At 43.3% G+C, this 23,833-nt stretch overlaps 2 protein-coding genes across 3 annotated transcripts in view; both read right to left on the bottom strand.

Moving 5' to 3' along the window:
• The window catches only part of NBL1 (NBL1, DAN family BMP antagonist), a 64,087-nt gene that overhangs the window by 16,844 nt on the left and 23,410 nt on the right, over window positions 1-23,833 (bottom strand). Inside the window, exon 2 of one of the 2 annotated variants that reach the window (XM_082449766.1) lies at window positions 15,097-15,144. The exons of the other annotated variant lie outside the window; for it this stretch is intronic. The gene's annotated coding sequence lies outside the window, so the exon portion shown is untranslated. The remainder of the gene's footprint in view (window positions 1-15,096; window positions 15,145-23,833) is intronic. 2 annotated transcript variants of the gene reach the window in all.
• The window catches only part of MICOS10 (mitochondrial contact site and cristae organizing system subunit 10), a 35,948-nt gene continuing 23,421 nt past the window's right edge, over window positions 11,307-23,833 (bottom strand). The window contains exons 2-4 of the mRNA XM_082449883.1: window positions 15,097-15,144; window positions 13,661-13,770; window positions 11,307-11,561 (exon numbers count right to left, since the gene is read on the bottom strand). Coding sequence (XP_082306009.1) covers window positions 11,547-11,561; window positions 13,661-13,770; window positions 15,097-15,144 — 173 coding nt within the window. The 3' untranslated portion in view covers window positions 11,307-11,546. The remainder of the gene's footprint in view (window positions 11,562-13,660; window positions 13,771-15,096; window positions 15,145-23,833) is intronic.

Below are 23,833 nucleotides of genomic sequence, written 5' to 3' on the forward strand. Positions count from 1 at the left end.
AACAGAGAGGCATGGGGACTGTGCCAGGGAGCTGAATCGCATTAGGGGCAGAATTCTAGAGAACTCTGGCTGCTGAAGGAGCTGATGAGGGGCTTGGTTCTCGCCCCTCTGCCCTTGATGTTCACCTTTCCCTGAACTCTCTGAACTTCTCCAGTATCTTACAACTTTAAGCTGATTGGAAGGAGTTTGTTGCCTACCTCCCCAAAAGTCTTGATTAAAACAACCTATTTTTTTGACCACTTACTAAGTGTCCAGCGCAGCATCAGGAACTGGAAACAGAGTGAGGCATAAGGCCTGCCCTGGAAGGGAAAAGGGCAGACACACTGACAATGGGAAGCAGAGGAGCAAAGGACAAGCTCATTGGCAGGGAAGCTGCCCAGGCATGAGGCCATAGGGGTTCAGAGAAGGCAGCAGTCCCAAGGAGCTGGCATGCCTAGGAAAGGCTTGCTGGAAGAAGGGGATTTAAACAAGGGCTCTGAGGTATGAGCAAGACTTGGACAAGTCGAGAAAGCCGTCCACACTAAGAAAGAAAGGGCCCGGAAAAAGGGTTTTGCACTGGACAAATATGTGGCCCTCAGACCTTCAGAGCACCACAGAAGAGACCATTAACACACACTTTCTGGATTGGCCCAGATGTAGCCTCAGAATCCTTCTTAACACAGCTCCTCTAGGCAGTCACCAAAATGGATACATTTGGCTTGTGAAATAAACGTATTTGTTTGAATGAATTTGTCACTCCTAGGAAAATGTGTTTCAGGAATAGATAACTAGTTTGATTGAAATAGAGGTAATAGACTAACATTCAGTTTCTCAGTGAATATTTATTGAGTGCCTACTATGTGCCAGGCTGTATTCAGGTACTAAGGATACGGCAGTAAAAAAGAAAACTCCAAAATAATAAAAATATCTACCCTCAGGGAGCTTACATTTTAGTGGGAGGAGACAGACAACCAACAAAATATGCAGGTAAAGATACAAACTGTGAGATCATGATAAAGGCCAAAGAGAGAAAGCAGAGAAGTGTGTTGTGGGGGGTGGGACGGGGGTGGGGGGAGGATTACAAAAACCAGAGCAGTCTGGGAGGGTCTCCCTGACACACACTGAGTAAAGACTTGAAAGAGATGAGGGAGCGAGTTGTGTGGACACCCGGGAGAAGAGAGGGAATATCCAATGTGCTAAGACACAGCAGGGACAGAAGGGCTGGAGCAGAGGAAAAGGGAGCCGGTGGTAGGAGTCAAGGCCAGACTGGCACCAGGAGGGCCAGATCACGTAGGGCCTCAGAGGCCACTCTACTGACTTCGGCTTTTTCGCCAAATGGGATGAAGGCTTTGAGCAGAGGATTGACATAATCCAGTTTATGTTTTTTTTTTTTTTAATTATTAGTACCTTTAATTATTATTTATTTATTTATTTATTTATTTATTTGGCTGTGTTGGGTCTTCGTTTCTGTGCGAGGGCTTCCTCCAGCTGCAGCAAGCGGGGGCCACTCTTCATCGCGGTGCGCGGGCCTCTCACTATCGCGGCCTCTCTTGTTGCGGAGCACAGGCTCCAGACGCGCAGGCTCAGTAGTTGTGGCTCACGGGCCTAGTTGCCCCGCGGCATGTGGGATCTTCCCGGACCAGGGCTCGAACCCGTGTCCCCTGCATTGGCAGGCAGATTCTGCGCCACCAGGGAAGCCCCCCAGTTTATGTTTTAACACTGGCTGCCGTGTGCAGAATAGCTTTAAAGGGGGCAACAGTAATAATATAGTCTAACATCACTATACACCAAGCACTGCTCAAAAGGCTTTTCATATGTTCTCATGATGACATTTTGAGGTGGGTACTAGCATCATTGCTCCCATTTACAGGTGAGGAGACTGAGGCATGGACAGAGCAAACAACTTCCAAGGCCCCATAGCATCGAGTAAGTGTCAGAATTGGATTCAAACCCCAAAACTGTGGCTCCAGAGCCCCTGTTCCTGGCCTCTATCTTACTCCATGGATGGAGTAGAGGGCATACAGTAGGAGGTAGAGATAGGGGCTACATGGTAGAGGACCTTCAATGCTAGGCTAAGAAATGTGGACCGATATTTTGTGCATTATTGGGGAACCATCGAAATTGTCTGAACAGGAAACAACACGCATTAAACCGAGTTAAAACTGGTAGGAGGGGGAGAGGCTGAAGGCTGGGAGGCCCCTGGAAGATCTGCAGAGATTCTGGCAAAGTGAGAGCAAGTCCCCAAGGGTCCCCTTCCTCAACTAAACTGAGGCTTTACAGATCACATGTCCAGGCCAAAAAGAAGTATTATGGCTGCTTTCTGGGGCCAAGGGAGAGGTGTCATTAGATGTGGCCACTAATTGACACGTTCTATGCCTCACCTTCTTTGGCTCTATCTCCTGGTCTTCAAGAAGGGTATCTACATAGATTAAGGAAAGATCTATAATTACCTTGATATTCCTTGACAAGAGGACTTTTCCTGGTAAAACAAGCAGAACTTGGGTTTTATCCATGAAGTCCACTATAGAGAAAAGAGAAAGTAAAGTCTGGAACAGTGGTGGGCCTTCTCTTTATTTCTGGGGTGTGAAAGAGTCTGTCATGGGATATCACAATTGATAAACCTCCAGCTTAAAGGGGGATGATTCTTTTGATCATAATTTGTTACATAACTGATTATAAGAGAATCTTATTTAGCTGGCTATTTCACTTTTCTCCTCAAGAACAGAATGCCTGACCTCACACTTGTACTGTGTGACAGGAAGGGATCATTACAGCTGTCTTACAATGAGGCCCAGAGAGATCAAGTGACTTGCTCATGATTACGTAGTGACCCAGGGAAGCAGCTCAGATGAGAACAGAGGATGCTCTATGGTAAGAATTTTGGGAAGCCTTTCTTCCAATTGAAAGTCACTGACCCATAGAAATGACCAGTCAGGGCCACCCACTTAAAAAGTAAGTTAATTTAGGGGTTTTAAAAATATAGGAAACATTAGGACTTCCCTGGTGGCGCAGTGGTTAAGAATCCACCTGCCAATGCAGGGGACACGGGTTTGAGCCCTGGTCCGGGAAGATCCCACATGCCGCGGAGCAACTAAGCCCGTGCACCACAACTACTAAGCCTGCGCTCTAGAGCCCACGAGTCACAACTACTGAGCCCGTGTGCCACAACTACTGAAGCCTGCGCACCTAAGAGCCCGTGCTCCACAGTGAGAAGCCCACACACCGCAACGAAGAGTAGCCCCTGCTCGCCGCAACTAGAGAAAGCCCGTGCGCAGCAACGAAGACCCAACGCAGCCAAAAACAAATACATTAATTAATTTAAAAAATATATATATAAGAAACATAAAACGCAACTTTCTAATTGAAAAATAGCAAGGATAAAACTATTCCATAAATATAATAATAAAAAATGGGTCTTGATCACATCCAAAGATACAGACAAGCAAGGAATGACAGACACTGGAAGACATGCAGACAAAGACTAAGAGAGGCCAGAGAGCACACGCACGCGTGCGCGCGCACACACACACACACACACACACACACACTGACTACCTCTCAAAGAATCACAGCATATTTCTACTCATGCACAAGTAGACCTAATTTATAAAATACTGCTCTTTGGAAACTAAATACCTTAGTGCCAAGTTTCACATTGTTAGATAAAGGAGTTATGGACGAGGGGAAGGCCAGACTAAACGCTAGGTTTTGGACTTAAGAAATCAGTACAGGGCTTCCCTGGTGGCGCAGTGGTTAAGAATCCGCCTGCCAATGCAGGGGACACGGGTTCGATTCCTAGTCCAGGAAGATCCCACATGCTGCGGAGTAACTAAGCCCATGCACCACAACTACTGGGCCTGCCCTCTAGAGCCCGCGAGCTACAAGTACTGAGCCCATGAGCCACAACTACTGAAGCCCACACACCTAGAGCCCGTGCTCTGCAGCAAGAGAAGCCACAACGAGAAGCCCGCGCACCGCAACGAAGAGTAGCCCCCACTCACCGCAACTAGAGAAAGCCCGCACACAGGAATGAAGACCCAACACAGCCAAAAATAAAAACAAATAAATTAATTTTTTTAAAAAATCAGTACAAACTCGAGGACACACACACACACACCCCTATTCCCTAGCTCCATGTGCTGAGAGACCTAGAAGCAATGACACACTAATAGCAGTGAGCACACTTACTGATCTTGGTTTCTAACTACCATTCTCCATTGAAAGGAATTAGGGCTCCTTGGAGAAATGGCTGACTCCAAGGCTGGGGCAAAGCAAATACAAGAAGAGCCCGGAATATCTCGTGCTTAAAAAGAATGGACTAGATATGCCAAAGGATACAGGCAACAGCTTGAGAGAGCTCCTATTAGACAAATCTGAACAATTTGAGTAATAAATATTGACAGTAATGGATTATAAACAATAAAACAAGAATCCACAAGTCCACACTGATATAAATTAATGATCATATAAATGGGGGGAAAGGGAAAGGTCTTCCTCATAGAATGTCAAATAATAAGGAATAATGAACTTAGAAAATTATCAATGGATGCTAAAACTATGATAGTTTGATAAGGAACAGGATATTTACAGCCTCAAAAGTATCTCCCCACAACTTATTTATAAATTACAAAGAGAAAAATAATAAATTTACAGTGGAGAAACCAGGCAAACACCACTTTAACTAAGTGACCAGAGTTCATATCATTAATGTTGAGACAAATGGACATAATGTGCCTCCTGATATGATGTACTGAAAAGGACACAACATCACCTGTGCCAAAATTACAAAACCTGAATCTAATCACGAGGAAACATCAGACAAACCCAAACTGAGAAACATTCCACAAAATAACTGGCTTGCACTCTTCAAAAATGTCAAGATCAAGAAAAAAAGCTGATGAACTGTTCTGGATTAAAGAAAGAGACTCGACAACTAAATACAATGCATGATCCTGGATTGGATCCTAGACTGGGGGAAATCGATAGACAATATATTGTTTTGACAATTTACAAAATTTGAACATGTACTGTGGATTAGATACTATTGTTATCAACGTTAACCGCCTGATTTTTGGACTTCCCTGGTGGCACAGTGGTTGAGAGTCCACCTGCCAGTGCAGGGGACACGGGTTTGATACCTGGTCCGGGAAGATCCCACATGCCGCAGAGCAACTAAGCCTGTGCGCCAAAACTACTGAGCCCACGTGCCGCAACTACTGAAGCCTGCGTGCCTAGAGCCTGTGCTCTGCAACAAGAGAAGCCACCGCAATGAGAAGCTCACGCACCACAACGAAGACCCAACGCGGCCAAAAATAAATAAATAAATAAATATTTTAAAAATTGCCTGATTTTTATAATTGCACTGTGGTTATATAAGAGAATATCCTTATTCTTAGAAAATATACATTGAAGTATTTAGGGGTAAATGGGCATATCTCCAACTTCTCTCAAATGGCTCAAAAATACTATACATACACCAAGAATGATAAATGAGAAAAAATGTGAACAATTGGTAAACATGGGTAAAGGATACAAAGGGATTCCTTGTATTATTTTCACAACTTTTCTGTGAGCATCAAAATCAAAAGTTATCAAAAAATTTAACCCCTTAAAACTAAAACATATATAAAAAAAAAAAAGTAAAACATAAAGGTAGTGAATATTACCAGTATACATTATAAAAAGTGTTTCCATTTTCTACCTGGTGATAGGGGTGCATTTTACTGTCCATAAATTATGTCTTAAAAAAAAAAACTAATTGGGAGCTTCCCTGGTGGCTCAGTGGTTGGGAATCTGCCTGCCAATGCAGGGGACACGGGTTCAAGCCCTGGTCCGGGAAGATCCCACATGCCGCGGAGCAGCTAAGCCTGTGCACCACAGCTGCTGGGCCTGCACCCTGGGGCCCACGAGCCACAACTACCGAAGCCCGCGGGCCTGGAGCCCGTGCTCCGCAACGGGAGAGGTCGCCCCAGTGAGAGGCCCCCGCACCAGGCTGAGGAGCAGCCCCCACTCAATGCAACTAGAAAGGGCCCACGCGCATCAACAAAGACCCAACACAGCCAAAAATAAAAATAAATAAATTTATTTAAAAAAAACGAAAAAAACTAATTGAAAAGTATATATAGCTTGATTTTTTTTTTTTGGCTGTGTTGGGTCTTCGTTGCTGCGTGGGCTTTCTCTAGTTGCGGCGAGCAGGGGCTACTCTTCTTTGCAGTGTGCGGGCTTCTCATTGCAGTGGCTTCTCTTGTTGCAGAGCATGGGCTTTAGGCGTGCGGTCTTCCGTAGCTGTGGTTCACGGGCCCTAGAGCGCAGGCTCTAGAGCGCAGGCTCAGTAGTTGTGGCGCACGCGCTTAGCTGCTGCGCGGCATGTGGGATCTTCCTGGACCAGGGCTCGAACCCGTGTCTGCTGCGATGGCAGGCGGATTCTTAACCACTGTGCACCAGGGAAGCCCTGAAAAGTGTATATAGTTTTTAAGATACATAGGTCAATAAAATGTCATGATGCTTTATTACATTTGCAAGGATTTAGCAAAACTCATCAGTAATACTGACCTGAAGCTCTGATTGACAATTATATTTCTAACTAATAAACACAGGAATTATTTTAACAAACATAGCTAATTTCAAATTCGATCAACTTGTTCTTATCAATTTAAACTCAATGAAACTCTGATTAATTTCAACTAATTCCATCAGGTTTGTATCAAATCATGTTTACATTGGCTTAAACCACTTTGAATGATCCTTCCCAGTTTAAACAGCTTTCAACCAGCATAGCAGAGCAGTTAAGTGTCTGGGTTCTGGAATCAGGTAAAAATCCTGCCTGTGTCACCCACCTCTTAGCTGTTTATCCTGAACAAGTTAATTTATCCTTTCAAAATCTGTTTCTTCATCTATAAAATGAAGATAATAGTACTTCTCTCACAGAATTGTTGTAAAAATTAAGTATCATGATATACATAAAGCCTTAGAATAGTAACTAGCACACAGTAGGTGCCCAGTAAATACAAACTATTATTATATATTCATTTTGAAGTGATCAAATTAAGTTCTGCCAGGCTCAAACTGGCTAGACCAGGAATAAAGATGAGTGACAGTTGATAATGAGCTCCTTTTTCTAGTCCCAGTTTCTTTCCTATTAAAGGCTCATCTTCTGGGCTTCCCTGGTGGCGCAGTGGTTGAGAATCTGCCTGCCAATGCAGAGGATACGGGTTCGAGCCCTGGTCTGGGAGGATCCCATATGCCGTGGAGCGAATGGGCCCGTGAGCCACAATTACTGAGCCTGCGCGTCTGGAGCCTGTGCTCCGCAACAAGAGAGGCCACGATAATGAGAGGCCCGCGCACCGCGATGAAGAGTGGCCCCCGCTTGCCGCAACTAGAGAAAGCCCGTGCACAGCAACGAAGACCCAACACAGCCATAAAAATAAATAAATAAACCCAAAAAGTTAAAAAAAAAAAAAAAAAGGCTCATCTTCTGCCCACTCCTGAACTCCTCCAGAATTCTTGACATCATCTTCCCCTACTTACATCTTCTGGCTCTGAACTCAAGTGAGAATCACACTATTGAAGCCAATTATCCTGAATGCAAATGCTCTGTCCTTGTCCTGTTTCCTACCACGCCAGAAGTCCCTGGAGCTCTCGGGTTCCCGTTGTTTCTTCAGTGTCCTTTTCCCTCCTTCCCTTCTTGGCCTAGCACTGAGGCTGTGTGCTCAATAAGTAACTCTGGTCTTTGAAAAGCTCAGGTGGAGTTTCAGGAGGCTTTACTCGTGCATGTCTCAACGGAGTAGGGTGAAAACAAATGACACTGATGCTTATTCATGAAGATGCATAGTATAGTGTTTTCCAACAATTCTTAGGTTTTTTATCACCAGGAACTCATTTGAGACACCCATTCTCTCCCTCAGATCTTGCTAACTTAGACTCTAAGAGCCAACTCCTTGAGCCCAAGGATTATGCCCCCTTCCTGTTCTAGAACAGTTCCCTGACTACCTACCATTAATACCATGTGCTCTATTCTGATTCAAATAGCAGCATCTGCTTTTTAAATACTTGTGTTAGCATGTATATTTGACCCTCAATGTCGTCTGTAAGGTAGAAATCATCTTTTCCTCTCTTTACAGATGAGGAAACTGAAGTTTGAAGAGACTAAGGAACTCCCACCGTCACATGGCAAGTAAGTGGTGGAGGAGGGACTCGGACCCAGGTGGTCCAGCTGGGAACCCTAAGCTCTTCCCGTGGAGGCCCTGCCCCTCCCTTGTTCCCTGCTCCCTGTCCGTGCCGTCCCTTCGAGGCACTTTACTGCTGGCACAGTTACCCTGACTCTCACCCTTGTTCCACACAAGACTGCTCAGCAAACACGGGAACGTCTGTCCTGCTCCTGCCAGGTCTGTTTACCCCAGCATCATACTTTAGTGTCCGAGGGGAAGTGGTGCTTGCAGCACACTTAGAGAAAAGAGTGGTGATAACTTCCAGATGAGCTTGTGATTCTAAATTTAACATTCCTTTCGGTACTGAGAATTTCCACTTTCCCCCTTCCACCCCTTGGCATTTATGTAATTATAAAGCATGCCACAGGAGATCGTTTGTCTCAGCACCACTCGGGATGAAGGCTGTTCCAGCTCCACGGAGTACATCCTTGTGGAAAGACTTTGCAGAATTTATTTGGACAGGTTCAAAAATAGTCCTTCAACAATACAATCAGATTGAACCATGACAAGTAAAATATAATTATGGCTTGGTTACATTAAAAAAAAAAAAAAGTAAACAGTAAGGTTTGGGAAAACTAAAAGCAAAAGTACATAGATATTTCCTTCATTCCCAATTTCTGCATCTCCTGCAAGCAGGATTTCAAGACTGCATCTGTGGATCTTTTGAAATGGGTGAGAGAGGATGACAATCAAGGAGACAGCTCAACAGAGTGTGTTCTGAGGCCGTTTCTCAGAACAAAGGATACTTCTGCACAAGGCAAATGCAGCCTGATAAAGGCTCCCCCAGTGGGTTCTCAGAATGCCAAAGCCATTCACCTAAATGAGTTCAAAATACATATTGTTCTGGGCCAAATTATACAGTGTCAAGTTCAGACTGTATGGATTTATATATGTTGGCAAGGCAGGCCACTTTTGGGGCGCCACAGCTTTATCCCAGTATCCTGTGCCCAGTTGGGTTCCCATCACTCTCTCCCCAAACCCATGAATTTCCTTGTATTTGGTTCCAGAAGTGCAGACAAAAAGCAAAGTTTCACAGGCCCACAAGGGAATACGGCCCCAGAGGACTTGAATTTCTGATGAAACTTAAAGGAGAACAGAATGTGTGCCTTTGCCAACAAGCTGGGACTTTCTGAAAGGTGATTTGAGACGGGAGCAGGGAGAGGGGACAAGATCGAGCACTGTGCTTTGGGCCAGTCTCTGCTAAGAGCTACAAGGCGGGAATACAAAGTACTCTGGAGTTAAAGCAAACAGCCAATGCTTCCCTTGGCTGGCCTTTGCCCAGAACTATTCCCTCACAGAGCTCAGTTTCTCAAAACACACAAGTGGTGTTTCAAAGATGCCGGGCAAAGGGGTCCACCCGAATAAATGCCTAAAACCTAATGACGAATGACATAGAGAAGTCTGATTCCAGTGTCCGTTTCCACTCCATATTCTACTGACACATCTAGAGAACTAGTGGGCATGCTGTGTTTTCTGTTTTTGTCTTTTTTGGGAGGGGACCTGTTATTCTCCTCTCTGCCTGAATAAAGATGGAAAAATTGGGAGGAAATAGTAACTTTTAAAGCGAATATGGAGAAAAGTGTAAGAGATGAAACAGGTTGTAAGGTTATTTTTCTTTTAATTACATGAGTGTCTTGATCATGGAATGAAGAGGGCAGAGTGAAAAGCAGAGGAATGGCTATGGCAGGCCAGGGCCATGACTTCCAGTCCTGGGCTCAGGCCCATCTCTGGGCTTCAACTGATCCAAAGAAATGAAAAAGCCCAGAGAGCAGAGGAGCCTGGACAGTTTGTAGGGCCGAGAGCCACTGCTGCCTGTTTTGGTCCAGAGTTTAGCACACCTTTCTGGGAAGGGGGCTGGGGTGAAGGACAAGGAAGGAAAAGGGGAGAAGGTATACCTATACTTGCAAGAACTGTCTAATCACTGTTCCCGAACTGGGGTCAGACCCCAGCCCCACCCTGATGCCCACCCCATCCCCCACACCTCTCCTGCCCCTGCACACTCTGGCTATACTGACCTACTTGTGGTTCCCCAACAGTAAAACACACTGCCATGATTCTGAGCCTTTGCAAAAGCTACCTTCCCTCTCTTCCTGTCCGTCTGGAAGGTCCAATCAACTTCAAGTTTCAGTCCATGTCCTCTCCTCCTCTGCCAGGCCATCCTAAGGAGACTTAGTTGCTCCTTCTCCTTTGCTGTCACTGCACTTTGTCTACACTCCTCCTCGTCCAGTGTCAAAAAGAGTTTGTGTGTCTGTCTTTGCTTCAGACTCTAAGCTCCTTAAAGGGGCCTGTGTCTTGTCTCTCATCCATTTATCTCTGCTGCCTATAACCGTGCTCAGCTCACGGCAGATGCGCAATCAACATTTAAAGGGACAAGTGGGATCCAGTTCCACCCATCGTAATTTTGTTATAAAGAGAGAGAAATAAGATCTGAAAGACTGAGCTCTGAGATTCTGCACATTTTTAGAAGAAAGTGCTACAATACTACTTTTGTGTCTAGCCTCCCTGGTTCAAGTGAAACCAAAGGGATAAATTCACAGAGGGGAATGAGTAGTGGCCCTTTTGTCCTCAGACTTCAGCTGCTATGTGAAGATGAAATCAACCCCAAACATGGCCTTCCGGCCAGCTGTGTGAGCCACGAGCTCTCCCCAGCCCCCAGGACAAAGCCCCCGGTGCTGAGGCCCAGACGGTGCCAAGCTCCTTGAAGCTGTGGGGAACCATGACATCAACGGAGTGAGCCACTGACAGACACAGTGAGGTTTCCGTACCTGCCAAGACAGCCCACTAGCTGACCTCAGCGCAGCAGACACAGCTGAGACGTGCCCAGCCAGGTCCAATGATGAGAACACAGGGTTTTAAAGAACGGCCAGAGCAAGCGAGGATCCTCAAGGCATTTGTCACCTTCTTCGGACAACGCAGCAGCACTCTCCAAGCTCCGATTTATGAGGTGGAAGCAGCTCTGAAACTACACGTTAAGGGGCGAGTGGGGAGGAATGCACAACGGCTGTGGTTCCAGGAAGGCTCTAAAGAGAGGCTGGGACCAGGCGGTTACAGCTGCTGGCAGTCCAAATATTCTTTTCCTCCTGCTCAGAGACCAAAGGCAAAGAAACACAGGCAATGCACTGGGCTGCCTATTTTTGTTTAATTTATTTCTTTTAAGACCACCTCCTTGCAATTTACAGAGAGAAAATACAAAACAAGAAACAGACTTGGTTTCAAATACATAAACAGTGTGCTGGAGTTTAAAGCATTACTGATAACATTGTTACAGAAGAGTGTCAGCTTACTCCAGGGCACTTCAGTATTCCTGAGGAATAAACATGATTTCTCTTTCCCTCCCACCGGGATGTTCTCAGATGTAAGTCACTGCTCCTGCTCCTGTAAAGTAAGGACACTCAGGTTAGAACTGTGCACACAGCATTCTGACAACCCTCTCTAACTTGCTGCCGCAGGTCAGACCGAGGACCAACGGGCCCCAAGCCTTACCAACCACTCTGTTTGCTTTAAATCTGCCTCACAAGAGGACTGTATCCTTCCAGCCCAGGTTCTTCAGAGTGGCTCCTCAATCTTTGAGGGGGGAAAACAGAAAAGGAACGGAACAGGGCTGAACAGGCGGTACCTGGATAACCATATTCCCAAAACCCATCAAAGGGACGGATCCCAGGTGAGTGGAAAGAGCACGGCTCTGGAATCAAATGGCCTACTAATGACAGGAACTTCGGCAAGTTTCTTAACCTCAGTAAAATTTGGCTTTCTCAAAGATGAAGCACCTAGGATGGTCCACAGGTCATAGCAGGCACTCAGCAGGCAATTACCATGATATGACTACACTGAAAAAGCCCCAAGTTGGGATTTTGTTCCTCTTTTCAGGGAATGGAGGATGACGACATCAAGGCACAGACTCCAGTTCAGATAAAGTTACAAGGCCATTTTGGAGCAGTACACGCAAGGCTGTAAATACTGTAACAATATTTTCCACAGTAACTCCCAGCCATTAAATACATCCACATATAATCACCCCGAGCCATTATCCATGACAACTCAGTTTGGAACAATGAAAACATTTCAAACAATTAAAAGACCTGAAGCTCCTCTCCCTGTTCCTTTATGTTCTCCTCTAACTTCAGCCGTGGCGCCAAAAGAGCGAGGCGCCAGGGAGCAGTGGAAACCGCCGGTCGTCAGCGCTGATGCCACGCAGCTGCGCCTCCGCTCACTCGCGCTGTCCCTCTGATTGCCTCACCCTGGCTCCGGTGCAGGGGTGGGTCATGGCCACGGAGGGCCTGGGAGACGCCTGCCAGGCTTTCCCGCTGGCCGACTCCCCGGCTCCCAGTCCTCGCCCCAGGCCCACACTGGCTGGTCAGTAGGCAGCTGACCGTCTGAGCACGTTCTCAGACAGAGGCGACCGAGCTGTGGTGGCACACTGTCATTTAAGATTCGGTCACCCTTGTGGCTACAGCTTTTGACCAGAACTGGGACACTCATCTGTACCTCCTTTTCTGCCCTACTTGTTATTATGGTGGAACAATGAACGAGTCAATCACCCTTTCTTAGTTGGCCTCAATTACAATTACCAACATTTCTATTTATATATATATATAGATAGCACCTCATAGCTTAAAAACATTTTCACATTTAATCCTCACAACAACCCTGTAGGCAGAAATTACTACCCTCACTTTACAGACAGAAAACAATCTCAGAAGTGAACAACTCAAGAGCACATAGAAAGCAAGTGATGGACCAGGACTCACATCTGGGTGTCCTGGCTTCTGTGCTCTTTCCACTGGCCCCCTGCTGCTGCCCAGACCACAGTGATTCTAGCTCCAGGGTAACCAAGAAAGTAGATGATTCTACACATCCAGAGACTGTGAAGCTCTTCATGAAGCTTGTGTTGCTATAAATGTCATGCCTTAATAAGCCTGAGGTCATAGGCACATCTAATAAGATACACAATTTATTTCATTCATTTATTTTACATTTATTTGAGCACCTACTTTGTTCCAGGCCCTGGGGATACAAAAATGAATAGCACCTCTGTCCAAGGGCTGCTACACACAAAAACTTTAGGAACCGTGCTACCTCCTTCCTCTTGAGGCATGTGTTACACTTTTTCATCCTGTCTGCATCATTAAAAACCCATCTGTAGACAAGGACTAAGGCAGAATCATGTGGGACTCACAGTCAAGAACCTGCCCTCTTCAGTAGAAAGCAGAATAACGGCTGAGTTCAGAAGTCTTTAGGTTTAGCTTGAATGTGTGTGAGATGTGTACAGGGCACTCTGAGATCTCGAACAAAAGTGCTACCTATAGATATCAGATATTTAATACGGATCTACTTTACCCTAATGATAAACGCTGAGCACTTAGGATCTCAGTGGTGCCACAGTGACATGACAGTGTATTTATCAATTATATGCACTCTAAAGAATTCTTCGGGGACTCAGGAGAAAGAAAGAGAAATATCAATTCTGTACATACTTTGACATATTTTCCATGTAGAAGATATGGAGCCTGGAAATCATGCTGACAGTTGGAGTAGGCCATTCCCAACCCCATTCCAGAACCAAAGGCTAATGGCCACATTCTTCCTGGTGAGCAGAAAAGGAAAATCCCAATAGGGAACCATTAAGAGAAAATAAAGCTTTTCTCCAGCTTAAATACATTTGCTTAGGGTTCAATAAATACTCAACATGCATCATACTGTTGACTATAATATGCCATACACTTCTGTCAACGTTTAATCACCAGCCAAAAAATGGGAAAGGGGGCTCTATTAAGTACCCATGCTGCTAGATTTGAGGTATTAATAAGTGGTACAATATGAAAACAGTAGACACAGTTGAACCTCTTAACTTTTCTGTGTCAGTTCTAACCATTTGCTCATTTTAACTAATTCTTAAACTTAGAAATAAAACCACCTTTCGGTAAGGTCTTTGAATTTTTAAAATATGTAAGAATTTCTGGAACTTCCCTGGTGGCGCAGTGGTTAAGAATCTGCCTGCCAATGCAGGGGACATGGGTTCGAGCCCTGGTCCGGGAAAATCCCACGTGCCTCGGAGCAACTAAGCCCGTGCACCACAACTACTGAGCCCACGTGCTGCAACTACTGAAGCCCGCGCGCCTAGAGCCCGTGCTCCGCAACAAGAGAAGCCACCGCAATGAGAAGCCCGCGCACCGCAACAAAGAGCAGCCCGCCGCCCCCACTGGAACTAGAGAAGGCCCACGCACAGCAACGAAGACCCAACGCAGCCAAAAAGAAATAAATTTATTTTTTTTAAAATAGAATTTCACCAATATTTACATATTTTGATTCTAGTTAAGTCATGAGGTTTTCTTAAGCCAATGCCATGATTATTTCACATCAGCACTATGTGTTAATTATAATTCTCTAGTTGTGTATTCCCCACCAGTTCTTCATGGAAAGAGGTCAAAGTGACCCCTTTGGCTTCTATTCAATATCCAAACTGCAGAAGTTCTTCCACAAAATGAAAGGGGCATTTCCTGCCCTTTGCTTAGGAGAATTTTTGGCCAAAAAGCATGGGTATTTCTGGTCTACTTTTTTACTACCAGCAGGACTCTCGTTTTCAAGTTCCTTTAGAAACAATTATAATTAATTAGAATTATCTGAGAGTGTAGATTTGGCCAAATGACTCACTGGCATAAAGTACAGGCTTTTTTTAATGACGATATCAGGCACCGTGACTCAATGCCCAGGGGGAATTCTGGAGATGCCCAACCCATTTCGACCTCTTTCGAGCCCTCGGTCTTTGTCTAGCTCACTTTACAGAGGCCTCTACCTAAACCCACAAATGGTTGGACTGGCAGCCACGTAGCCATGCCTTCCGGAAGCGTCCCTGCCATGTGCACCTATACACTAAACATTATGTTGTAAAGGTAGGAAGAGTCACACTTACTTTTAAAGAAGGTAAGTGAGAAAACAAGTCCTAATCCAAAACCAGTACCTACAAAGAGGGAGGAAAAACATGTTAAATATCTTAATAGTAATGAGAAAAACAAAACGAACATTTCATAAATGTGAACACTTATAAAACAGATTTTTTAATTGGTAGAGAGATGATTTTCTCATTTCTAACCTTCCTTCTTGTTGTCAGAGGCTTTATCTATGCCTTTGGTCCCTTTGCCCCAATAGGGGATGAGAACTTTCTTCACCATTCTGTCTAAACAAGTCTTAGGGGTGGGGGAACAAACCAGGAGACAGTTCCCGAGTAGAGGCTCTCTGCGCTGCTTGCGAATAGCGTCCAGCACCTTGGGCTCTCCCACCCACCTTCCGCAGGGGTGCCACAGCCAGCACATCAGGTAAACAATGTCAGCAGGAAGCTCCCCTTGTCGTTTCAGCACTTTGAGTGATGGCTACTTTTTGAGGAAGATGGAAAGGAGTGATCCAGAACAGTTGCCAAAGGTTGTCACAAGTCAAACACAAGTCAGAGTGTCCAGACAGAGGGAAAGCACTTTCTCAAATGTGAAGATTAATCCCCTCTCCTCATTTTACTCACAGGGCATTTTTAACCACTATCTTTCAAAATAAAAGAACAAATGCAAGCCAGTTTTAATGATCTGGTAGAAAAAAAAATTTTTAATACCTAATTTTAAATCAAACTTCATAGGAACGTAAGCTTGGGGTTAAAAAAAAAACAAAAAAAGGTTAAATTCTCATTTTGACCAATATTTCTCAAACCTTGGTCACTGCTACAGTCATAATTTTTGCTAATGCGTACTTCATCTGCACACTTATTTTCTTTGAAAAAACCATCAATGTATGTATTTAATTATATAAATTCAACCTCAACTTAAATAATATTAGTATAATCATAGATTTGACTGCTAGCTGTATTTTTTTCATAAGGTGTGTTAAAATGAATGTAGAACCATTAAAATAAAAACATTTACCTGTGGTACTACTTTAGGGAAAAAAATCATCTCACATACTGTAGAGATACATGTCCCAAACTTTGAGATAAACTTATTTTTCCATTATCAAAAAAGTAAGTTATACATGCCAACGAAGACAGCTAAGATCTGATTTTTTTCCCCCAGACTTGACAGATTAATTGTTTTCAGACTTTTCAGAGTATTCTGATGCTCTTTACTAAGTGTCTGCTCCATGGTCCAACAGAGACCCCGACCAACCTCTTTACAATTAAGCACCACATTAAAGTCCCAATTCTCACTTGCCTTAATGGTTTTCGAATACGTGCTGTTGAAATCCCAAGAGCTTCTTTGCTGTCTAACCATGAATTTAGGCTACTGCAGTGTGAACATTCAAAGTACTCCTCAGTCAGCAAACCTGACCTTTCTGCTCCAAACACAGAGAACTTCGTCTTGAGCAAACAAGCTAATCCACACCTTTTTTGCTTCACCTATGCAACAATCCAGCTGATGCTGGCCTGAAGAAAGTGTTTATGCTATCATCCAGAATGATTTCTGATAATTTTCTCTTACAGTCTATAGGTGGCCATGATGTGTATTTCCTTCCTATGACTATATCCTATACAAATATGAATTTTAATGAAAAATCATTACTTTGTACAATAGACCCTGCATTAGGTACTGGCGCCCAACTTTAAAATGCAACATTTGAAGATCACTCATGTCATCCTAATTTCCATGTAATTTAATAAAATGATGGAAAACTCGTCAGTTTACAGACCACAATAGTTAACCTATTCAAGGCTGATATAAAGAGAAGGAAAAGGAACAAACATCAGTACTTCCCATGAGTACCCAACATTCCCTCCCTGTTCTACCAAAAATATATATATATATATCTTTTAAACCAAACAACACCCTGATATGGTATTACTCCCCAGTTTCCAGACGCAGAAAATAACTTGCTCAAGGACATGCTCAGTTAGTGGAAGAACAATGAACTGGGCCCAAGTCTGCCAGACTCCAAAGCCACTATACCCACTATGTCCTGACACTGGATTCCCCTACAACTTCAACCCCTAAACAATCACTACCTCCAAGGGAAATTGGAGTGTCAAGATTTCTACTGCCAATGAAGTAGGATACAGCCAAAAACCAAATTGTGCTTCCTATGCAACAGCCCAGAACGCTAGGCAACCAGGGTAGTAACAAGTCTGCACAAGGCCAGATGGGCTTGTTCCGATTCATTCCCAGACTAATCCTACAGCACATGTCACAGACACAATTCTACCTGGTAGGTGTGATTCAAGAACTTCACGGAAATGGCAACTATCACGATCGATAGCCCTCAGCAAGAATCTGCTGTTGCTTGGTTTATAAAATGGCACAGGGTTCAATTTCAAAGCAACTTGCCTCACCCCCTTGCAGCTGGAAGATGAGTAAGACAGTAAATTGGTACTAGAAAATGAGGTAAAGAATTTGGACTGGCCTACAGATTTCAAACCAGGCAATGGGATGGGGAGTTAGGCCAGTAAAAACATAATGGCTTACAATCAGAGCTTTTGGTCTTCTCCATCTGGAAGGCAATTTTTTGGCAAACAAATCAAAAGCCCAAAAGGAAAATATTTCAGCATTTTTCTTGTCCCTCTGATTCCATTCCTGTCTCTCCTATTTTCCCCCAAGGAAAGAAAGCTCTCTGATGCTCAACTTTTCCTAACAGTAGACCAAGAACGATGCTAAACCCACTGCTACCAGTATCACTCAACCACAAAGAGGAGAAATGCTTCAACATCAACCAGTACAGAGCAGAAAATCTTCCCTCTCTAGACTTCATTTAAGTTCAGGTATATGCCTGACCGCCCAGTTTTGCTCTGATTAAAGGCATTTACCTGCAAGTATAAATATGAGATCAAAATTACAGTTCAGACTAGCCCAAAGACAGAGTGTACTCTACGGTCTTAGTTAAATTGGGCTGCTACATCTTCAATTCCTAGGAGACTTTTCTTCTCCATTTCTATATTTTTAAGACACAAAATATCAAGTCTGTTCTCTTCAGAAAAAATAATATGGAAAATGATGTTTAAATGCCAACGTGTTACTTTAAGTTAGCTACCTCGGTTATTTAAGAGATAAACAGTGGTGGAACTGCTGATGAGTTTTACAGGTTCAAGTTCTCACATGCTCAATTTTCTTTTAAAAGGCAACATGTTGCTTCAAAGAAAGTCCCACCTGATTAGGGGACACCAACTCTGCAGCTGTTTCCACTAAAGATTGGCACCTCTAGGCCAGGTTTAAACTTCATAACAATAAAACATGAAAGGTTTGTCTTACAATGAAAACAAACCAACATGGAAAAGAGAAGAGTTTTTCTCTGCCTTTGGCCACTTTTTTTTGTTGTTGCATGACAAGTTCTCTTAGAAGAAAAAGCCAAAGGAAAAAGTACAAAGCATTTTTCACCTTCCCTGGAAGCAAATATTTAACTATGAATAAAATTTATATAACTCTGCCTCCCCTTTTAAGCCTGTTCTTTTGGCCCACGATGTCTGGAATGACAAATAACCCTAAAGTAAAGAAATGCCTGATTGTAGGTACACATCTCCCTAATGGCAAAGTCCACCAAGGCAGGTGGGGAGCAAGGCAAAAAAACCAAAAAAACAACAAAAAAAAACCCCACCCCATAACAGAGAAGCCTTATGGAATTGACATTAGGCAGGGAGCCCATGCTCTGAAACCATTTCTTCTGGAGAGGAAAAAGAATTGGCACAAATTCTTTCAAAAAGAAATTACTCTGAATCAAGCTAACCCTGCACTTTAGGGCATGCTTAGTGCCCAAAAGGACATCATAAAACCAGCTAGTAGATAAACACACATTTTTAGAAAGAAGCAATTCCTTAACAATCCATCTGATACTATTTTAGCAACAAAACAACAGAGAACTTGCTCCACTAACTACATTAAAAATACTGCCTCATCACATCCCCAAGTGGATTTTATAACAAATTTAAAAGAATAACAACCAACAGCAGGATACCAGTGTATACCCTAAGCCACACTTTGTGTGGGGGTGGGCGGAACTATGCTGATGGCCATCACTGTGACATATGGACCACTTCTAGTTAATCAATGCAACTTTTAGAAAAGTCTTTGCTCTTACCATGCCATATATCATAAAGCTTGACTTCACTGAAATTATTGAGAAAGCAAACATAATCAGCAAGAATTAAGAAGCAGGCTACATAATCTGACTGCAGTCCTGGGGTAGAAATGTACTTTGAATTTTTGGGGGGGCCGCGCCGGATGACAGGCAGGATCTTAGTTCCCCGAACAGGGATCAAACCCGGGCCCCTGCAGTGGAAGCGCGGAGTCTTAACCACTGGATTGCCAGCGAAGTCCCAGAAGTGTACTTTGGATATCAGTCCCTAAGCAGAACAAGTTGGAGCAATAAAGGTTCCTGTGGAATCAACTTTGTAGAAGTTGCAATTGCCAATGGACTTTCAACTGAGGAAGAATAACTCATTGTTGGGAGAGGCATAAAAAAATCCTTAGAAAGTCACTTAGAAAACATTTCTATGAAAGATTGATCACAGGGGAAAGAAGACCATAGACCCACTTTATTTATCAATAATTGATCATATAATTAAGATCTCACTCCAGCTTATAGTTAACATTTTAAACAAAGCTCCTAAATTCATAAGTCTAATGTATAGTTATCAATGCTAGATTTTCATCTGCATCTAAAAATTAAAATTGCAGAGCAACTCCATTTTAATTTGTATAATATAACAAGATGTATGAGCAAAAACTTAACTACCATATTCAAGTGGCAGTTTATGAATATGAGAAACTACAGGAATTACAAGCAAGTTTTCAAGATCCTAGGAGCCATGGGCCAAACAACTTTATTCTTGAATGTCTGAAAGAAAAGATACAGCTTCCAAAAAATGAGAGATTTACTCTCCCACTGAGTGGGATGGCAAGAGCACCGATGCTGTCACGAGACAGGCCCAGTTCAGACCACTGGGCCATCCTCACCAGCCAGCTCTCTGACCTTAGGTCAGTGCTTTAACCTCGCCCGCCCTCAGCGTGCTCATCTGTAGAGTGAAAACCATCTCCTGGGGCTGCTGTATTAGGAAAATGTAAAGGTATCTGCAGTGTCTGACACAGACTTCAATAAATAGTAGTAAGTTCTGCTACCTTTCTAAAAAAACTCAAAAGATGTCAAAACTGTAAGGTAATAGTTAAATCCTCTATTAAAACACAACTCCCTGGCTTGCGGAGGATCACACTGTGGGTGAACCAGAGCTGAAAATCAGAATCTATTTTTCCCACTCTTCGCATAGTTGACTTTATTTCATAGGCATTAGCAACTGTTTATAGAAATACATCAGGTTTTGCTACATGATTTTTTAAAAATAGGAGATTCCTTCAGACTCACTGCTGAACTAGAACATTTTGCTTTAAAATATAATAAAGATTTTCCTAGAGCTGTCTTGTGTTTAATAAAGCTGTATTTATGCTTTGAACATGGATTAATATCAAACTGGCCTATTTAGAATGGGTGTGCGTTCCTGTTCAATCATGTTTCTATCAACACTATTACAATCATCAAATGCATTTGTTGTGACAGACAAACAAGAACGTGCTTTTACAGAAAAGTACCCTTGGGACTGAGTTTGGTGAGAATTACATTTCCAAGAAACATTCCTGGTTTATGAAAGATGCTCAGGGCCCAATTTATGAGGGGAAAAAAAATAGTTTTAAGTCAACTCCAAACTGTGTTACTTAATCCTTTGAGGCAAAGACAGATTGTCCCAGGTGTCCATGTGTAAATGCCAAGTCATGTGAATTAACCAAGAAAGTGTGCCAGACCAAAGGCCCAGAGATGGTAAATGTGGTCTGTGTTAATCAGCTTCTCACAAGTCAACACTGCTGCAGGGTATGTAGGAAATAGACTAAGAAGGTGGCTATTTTACAAGACCTTAACCTTCCCGTTGCCTATCGGACTAGACAGAGGCTGAGACATCTGCAGGAATTTCTCCGGGGGACACCAAATACCGGGACTCTGATCAGAACAAGTAAAGCAGTCAGCAGAAGGCAGAAAAGATACGGAAGGTAAATGTGGAAGTCACTACCGGTGTGCTCTGCTTGAAGAAAAGCCAAACTCGCAAAAAGGGTCCTTTTAGATGAGTGCATATAGCACATCACCTAGCTTTCAGAGTTCTGACAGTCGTACAACTTTCCAAGAATGCAAAAAAGAAACATGGCTGTACACATTTTACTAAAATATAGTCAGTTAATTCACATGTGGGCATAGTATGTAGGAAAATGTGAAGACGCTCTGAAGATTAATTATTAAAGGGACATTGAAAAAATGCAGAATTACTAAGTTTCAATAAACACAGTAAAAGATGCCATGTGTTACATTTATGGGGGCGAGGGTGATTTGGAGGTACTAACATTTATAGAGTGGCAGGCACTGTACTAACGTTTCTATATTATTTCATTTGATCTACAGAACCACCTATGAGGTATACTATGATCTTGTCTTACAGAAGAGGAAACAATGTAAAGGGGTTAAGTGACTTACCCAAGTACACACAACTAAAAAGGGGAATTCAAACCCAAGCTGTCTGACTCCAAAATCATGGCTCTTCCCTATTCGCAGAGATAAACCTCAGGGAGAGGTCAGGAGAGCAGCAGGGAGACTAGTCTATTGTTACATGACACAAAGTGTTTTTCTGGATTTTCTGGACTGTAGTGCTCTGCATGGGTAATTTATGACTATGTGACTCTTCAATCCCTCAAGAAAACAACAGAAACCACAGATGTTTGACTTATCAAGAGTGATAACAAAACCCTGAAATGACTTAGAATCAATGAGAAACAGTCAACAAGTCAAGCTGGGATGTACCTCCCTCTGTGCACTGGCTGGAGATAAAATGAATTCAAACTGTTCAAAAGGGACAGTTGAACAGTATTCAACTGGTATTTTCCAGCAAGTCCCTTCCCTCTCAATACCTCCAGCCCCTCCTCATCAATATCAGTAACTGGATTCTCATCTTTGTGAAAGTAAATATAAGAATCAGGGATTCATTATATCCTATGTATACATCATTATAGCTATTACGTTGTTGCCTATTCCTGATTCAAATGAAAAATCAATGGAGAAACAAGAACCAATGGTTTCTTTTCCTTATACATTTACTTGATCTATATTTATTAGCATTTATTAAGTAGAAGGCACTGGGGATAAATTTCTTTCCTCTTGGAGCACATCACTAGAGTATGTAGTGTTTATTCTTCAAAGAGTGGGAAATGTTACCCAGTGGTTACACTTCAGTTATAGGGTTATGTGGACTTGGGGGTAACATAGGTTAAACATGATTGAGAATACTGATTAGGTTACTTACTAGTGGTATGTCTCAGTCCCTGGACAAATTATATACCTTCTCTAGGGGTCAGTTTCTTCGTATAGAAAAATAGGAATACTAATATTGCCTATCCCTGGCTGGGGAATAGCAAGGATGAAACAATATAAAATGTGTAAAAAGCTTGGAAAAACAGTGCATTGCACACAGTAATTGTAATTGCCTTCTTTTCCCACAAAAAGCATTTCAAGAACAAATATTTACTGAGCACTGAAGGGCAAGAGTACTGGGTTCAACAAGGGTCAGAAATAAATAAGACAGTCTCTTCCCTGGGGAGCTTGGGATCAAGAAGGAATAAGAAGTCAGGTATCCAGAAAACTGAACAAAAGCAGATCCTTGGTGCCGGGAGGGGGTCAGTGTTCTGCTGGTCGACAGGAAGGTGGGAACACATTTAGCAGAGTTTTTGTTTTTGTTTTTTTTAATCTTCAAGAAAGAAGTGGCATTTGAGTTGTCTTAAATGGTAGACTTTTAACAGCCAGAGTTGGGGAGGTGGGGTGGCGCGCCCTACCCAGCAGCCGCAGAGAAGCAGGGCTTGTGCAGGGAAATGGGAGCGGGGGCGGTCTAGGCGTGTCCCTGAGAGCAGGAGACAAGGCTAGAAAGGGACGGGGGCCTCTGAAGGCACCAGAAGCTGGACCAAGCAGTCTGCACAGCACTTAATTCAGGAGGCAGGGGCTTCCCTGAAGACTTTTTAGAAAGGCGTAACATGACTGAAGCTGTGCTTTAAGAAGATTCATCTGACTAAGGTGTGTAGGATTACTTGGAAAAGAAGAGACATTTTGCTGGCAGAATTTACAGGACTTAAGAACTGATTAAGTGTGTGTGTGTGTATCTGGGGTTTTGGGGGGGTGCAGCGGGGAAGAAAATGCTGAGAACTTCTACCTGGAAAATTATAAAAACATTGGTGCTGGGGCTTCCCTGGTGGCACAGTGGTTAAGAATCCGCCTCCCAATGCAGGAGACACAGGTTCGAGCCCTGGTCCAGGAAGATCCCAATGCCGCAGAGCAACTAAGCCCGTGCGTCACAACTACTGAGCCTGCGCTCTAGAGCCTGCGAGCCACAACTACTGAGCCCGTGCACCTACAGCACGTACTCCACAACAAGAGAGGCCACTGCAATGAGAAGACTGCGCACCACAACGAAGAGTAGCCCCCGCTTGCCGCAACTAGAAAGCCCGCACACAGCAACAAAGACCCAACGCAGCCATAAATAAATAAATAAATAAATAAATAAATAAATAAATAAATAAATAAATAAAACATTGGTGCTATTTAAAAGTCATCAAATAACCTTTTAATACCAAATTCCCTTAACAAATCTAAAATATAACTTGATTTAT

Source organism: Balaenoptera physalus (genome assembly GCF_965194825.1).
Source record: "Balaenoptera physalus genome assembly, chromosome: 1".
NCBI lineage: Eukaryota > Metazoa > Chordata > Mammalia > Artiodactyla > Balaenopteridae > Balaenoptera > Balaenoptera physalus.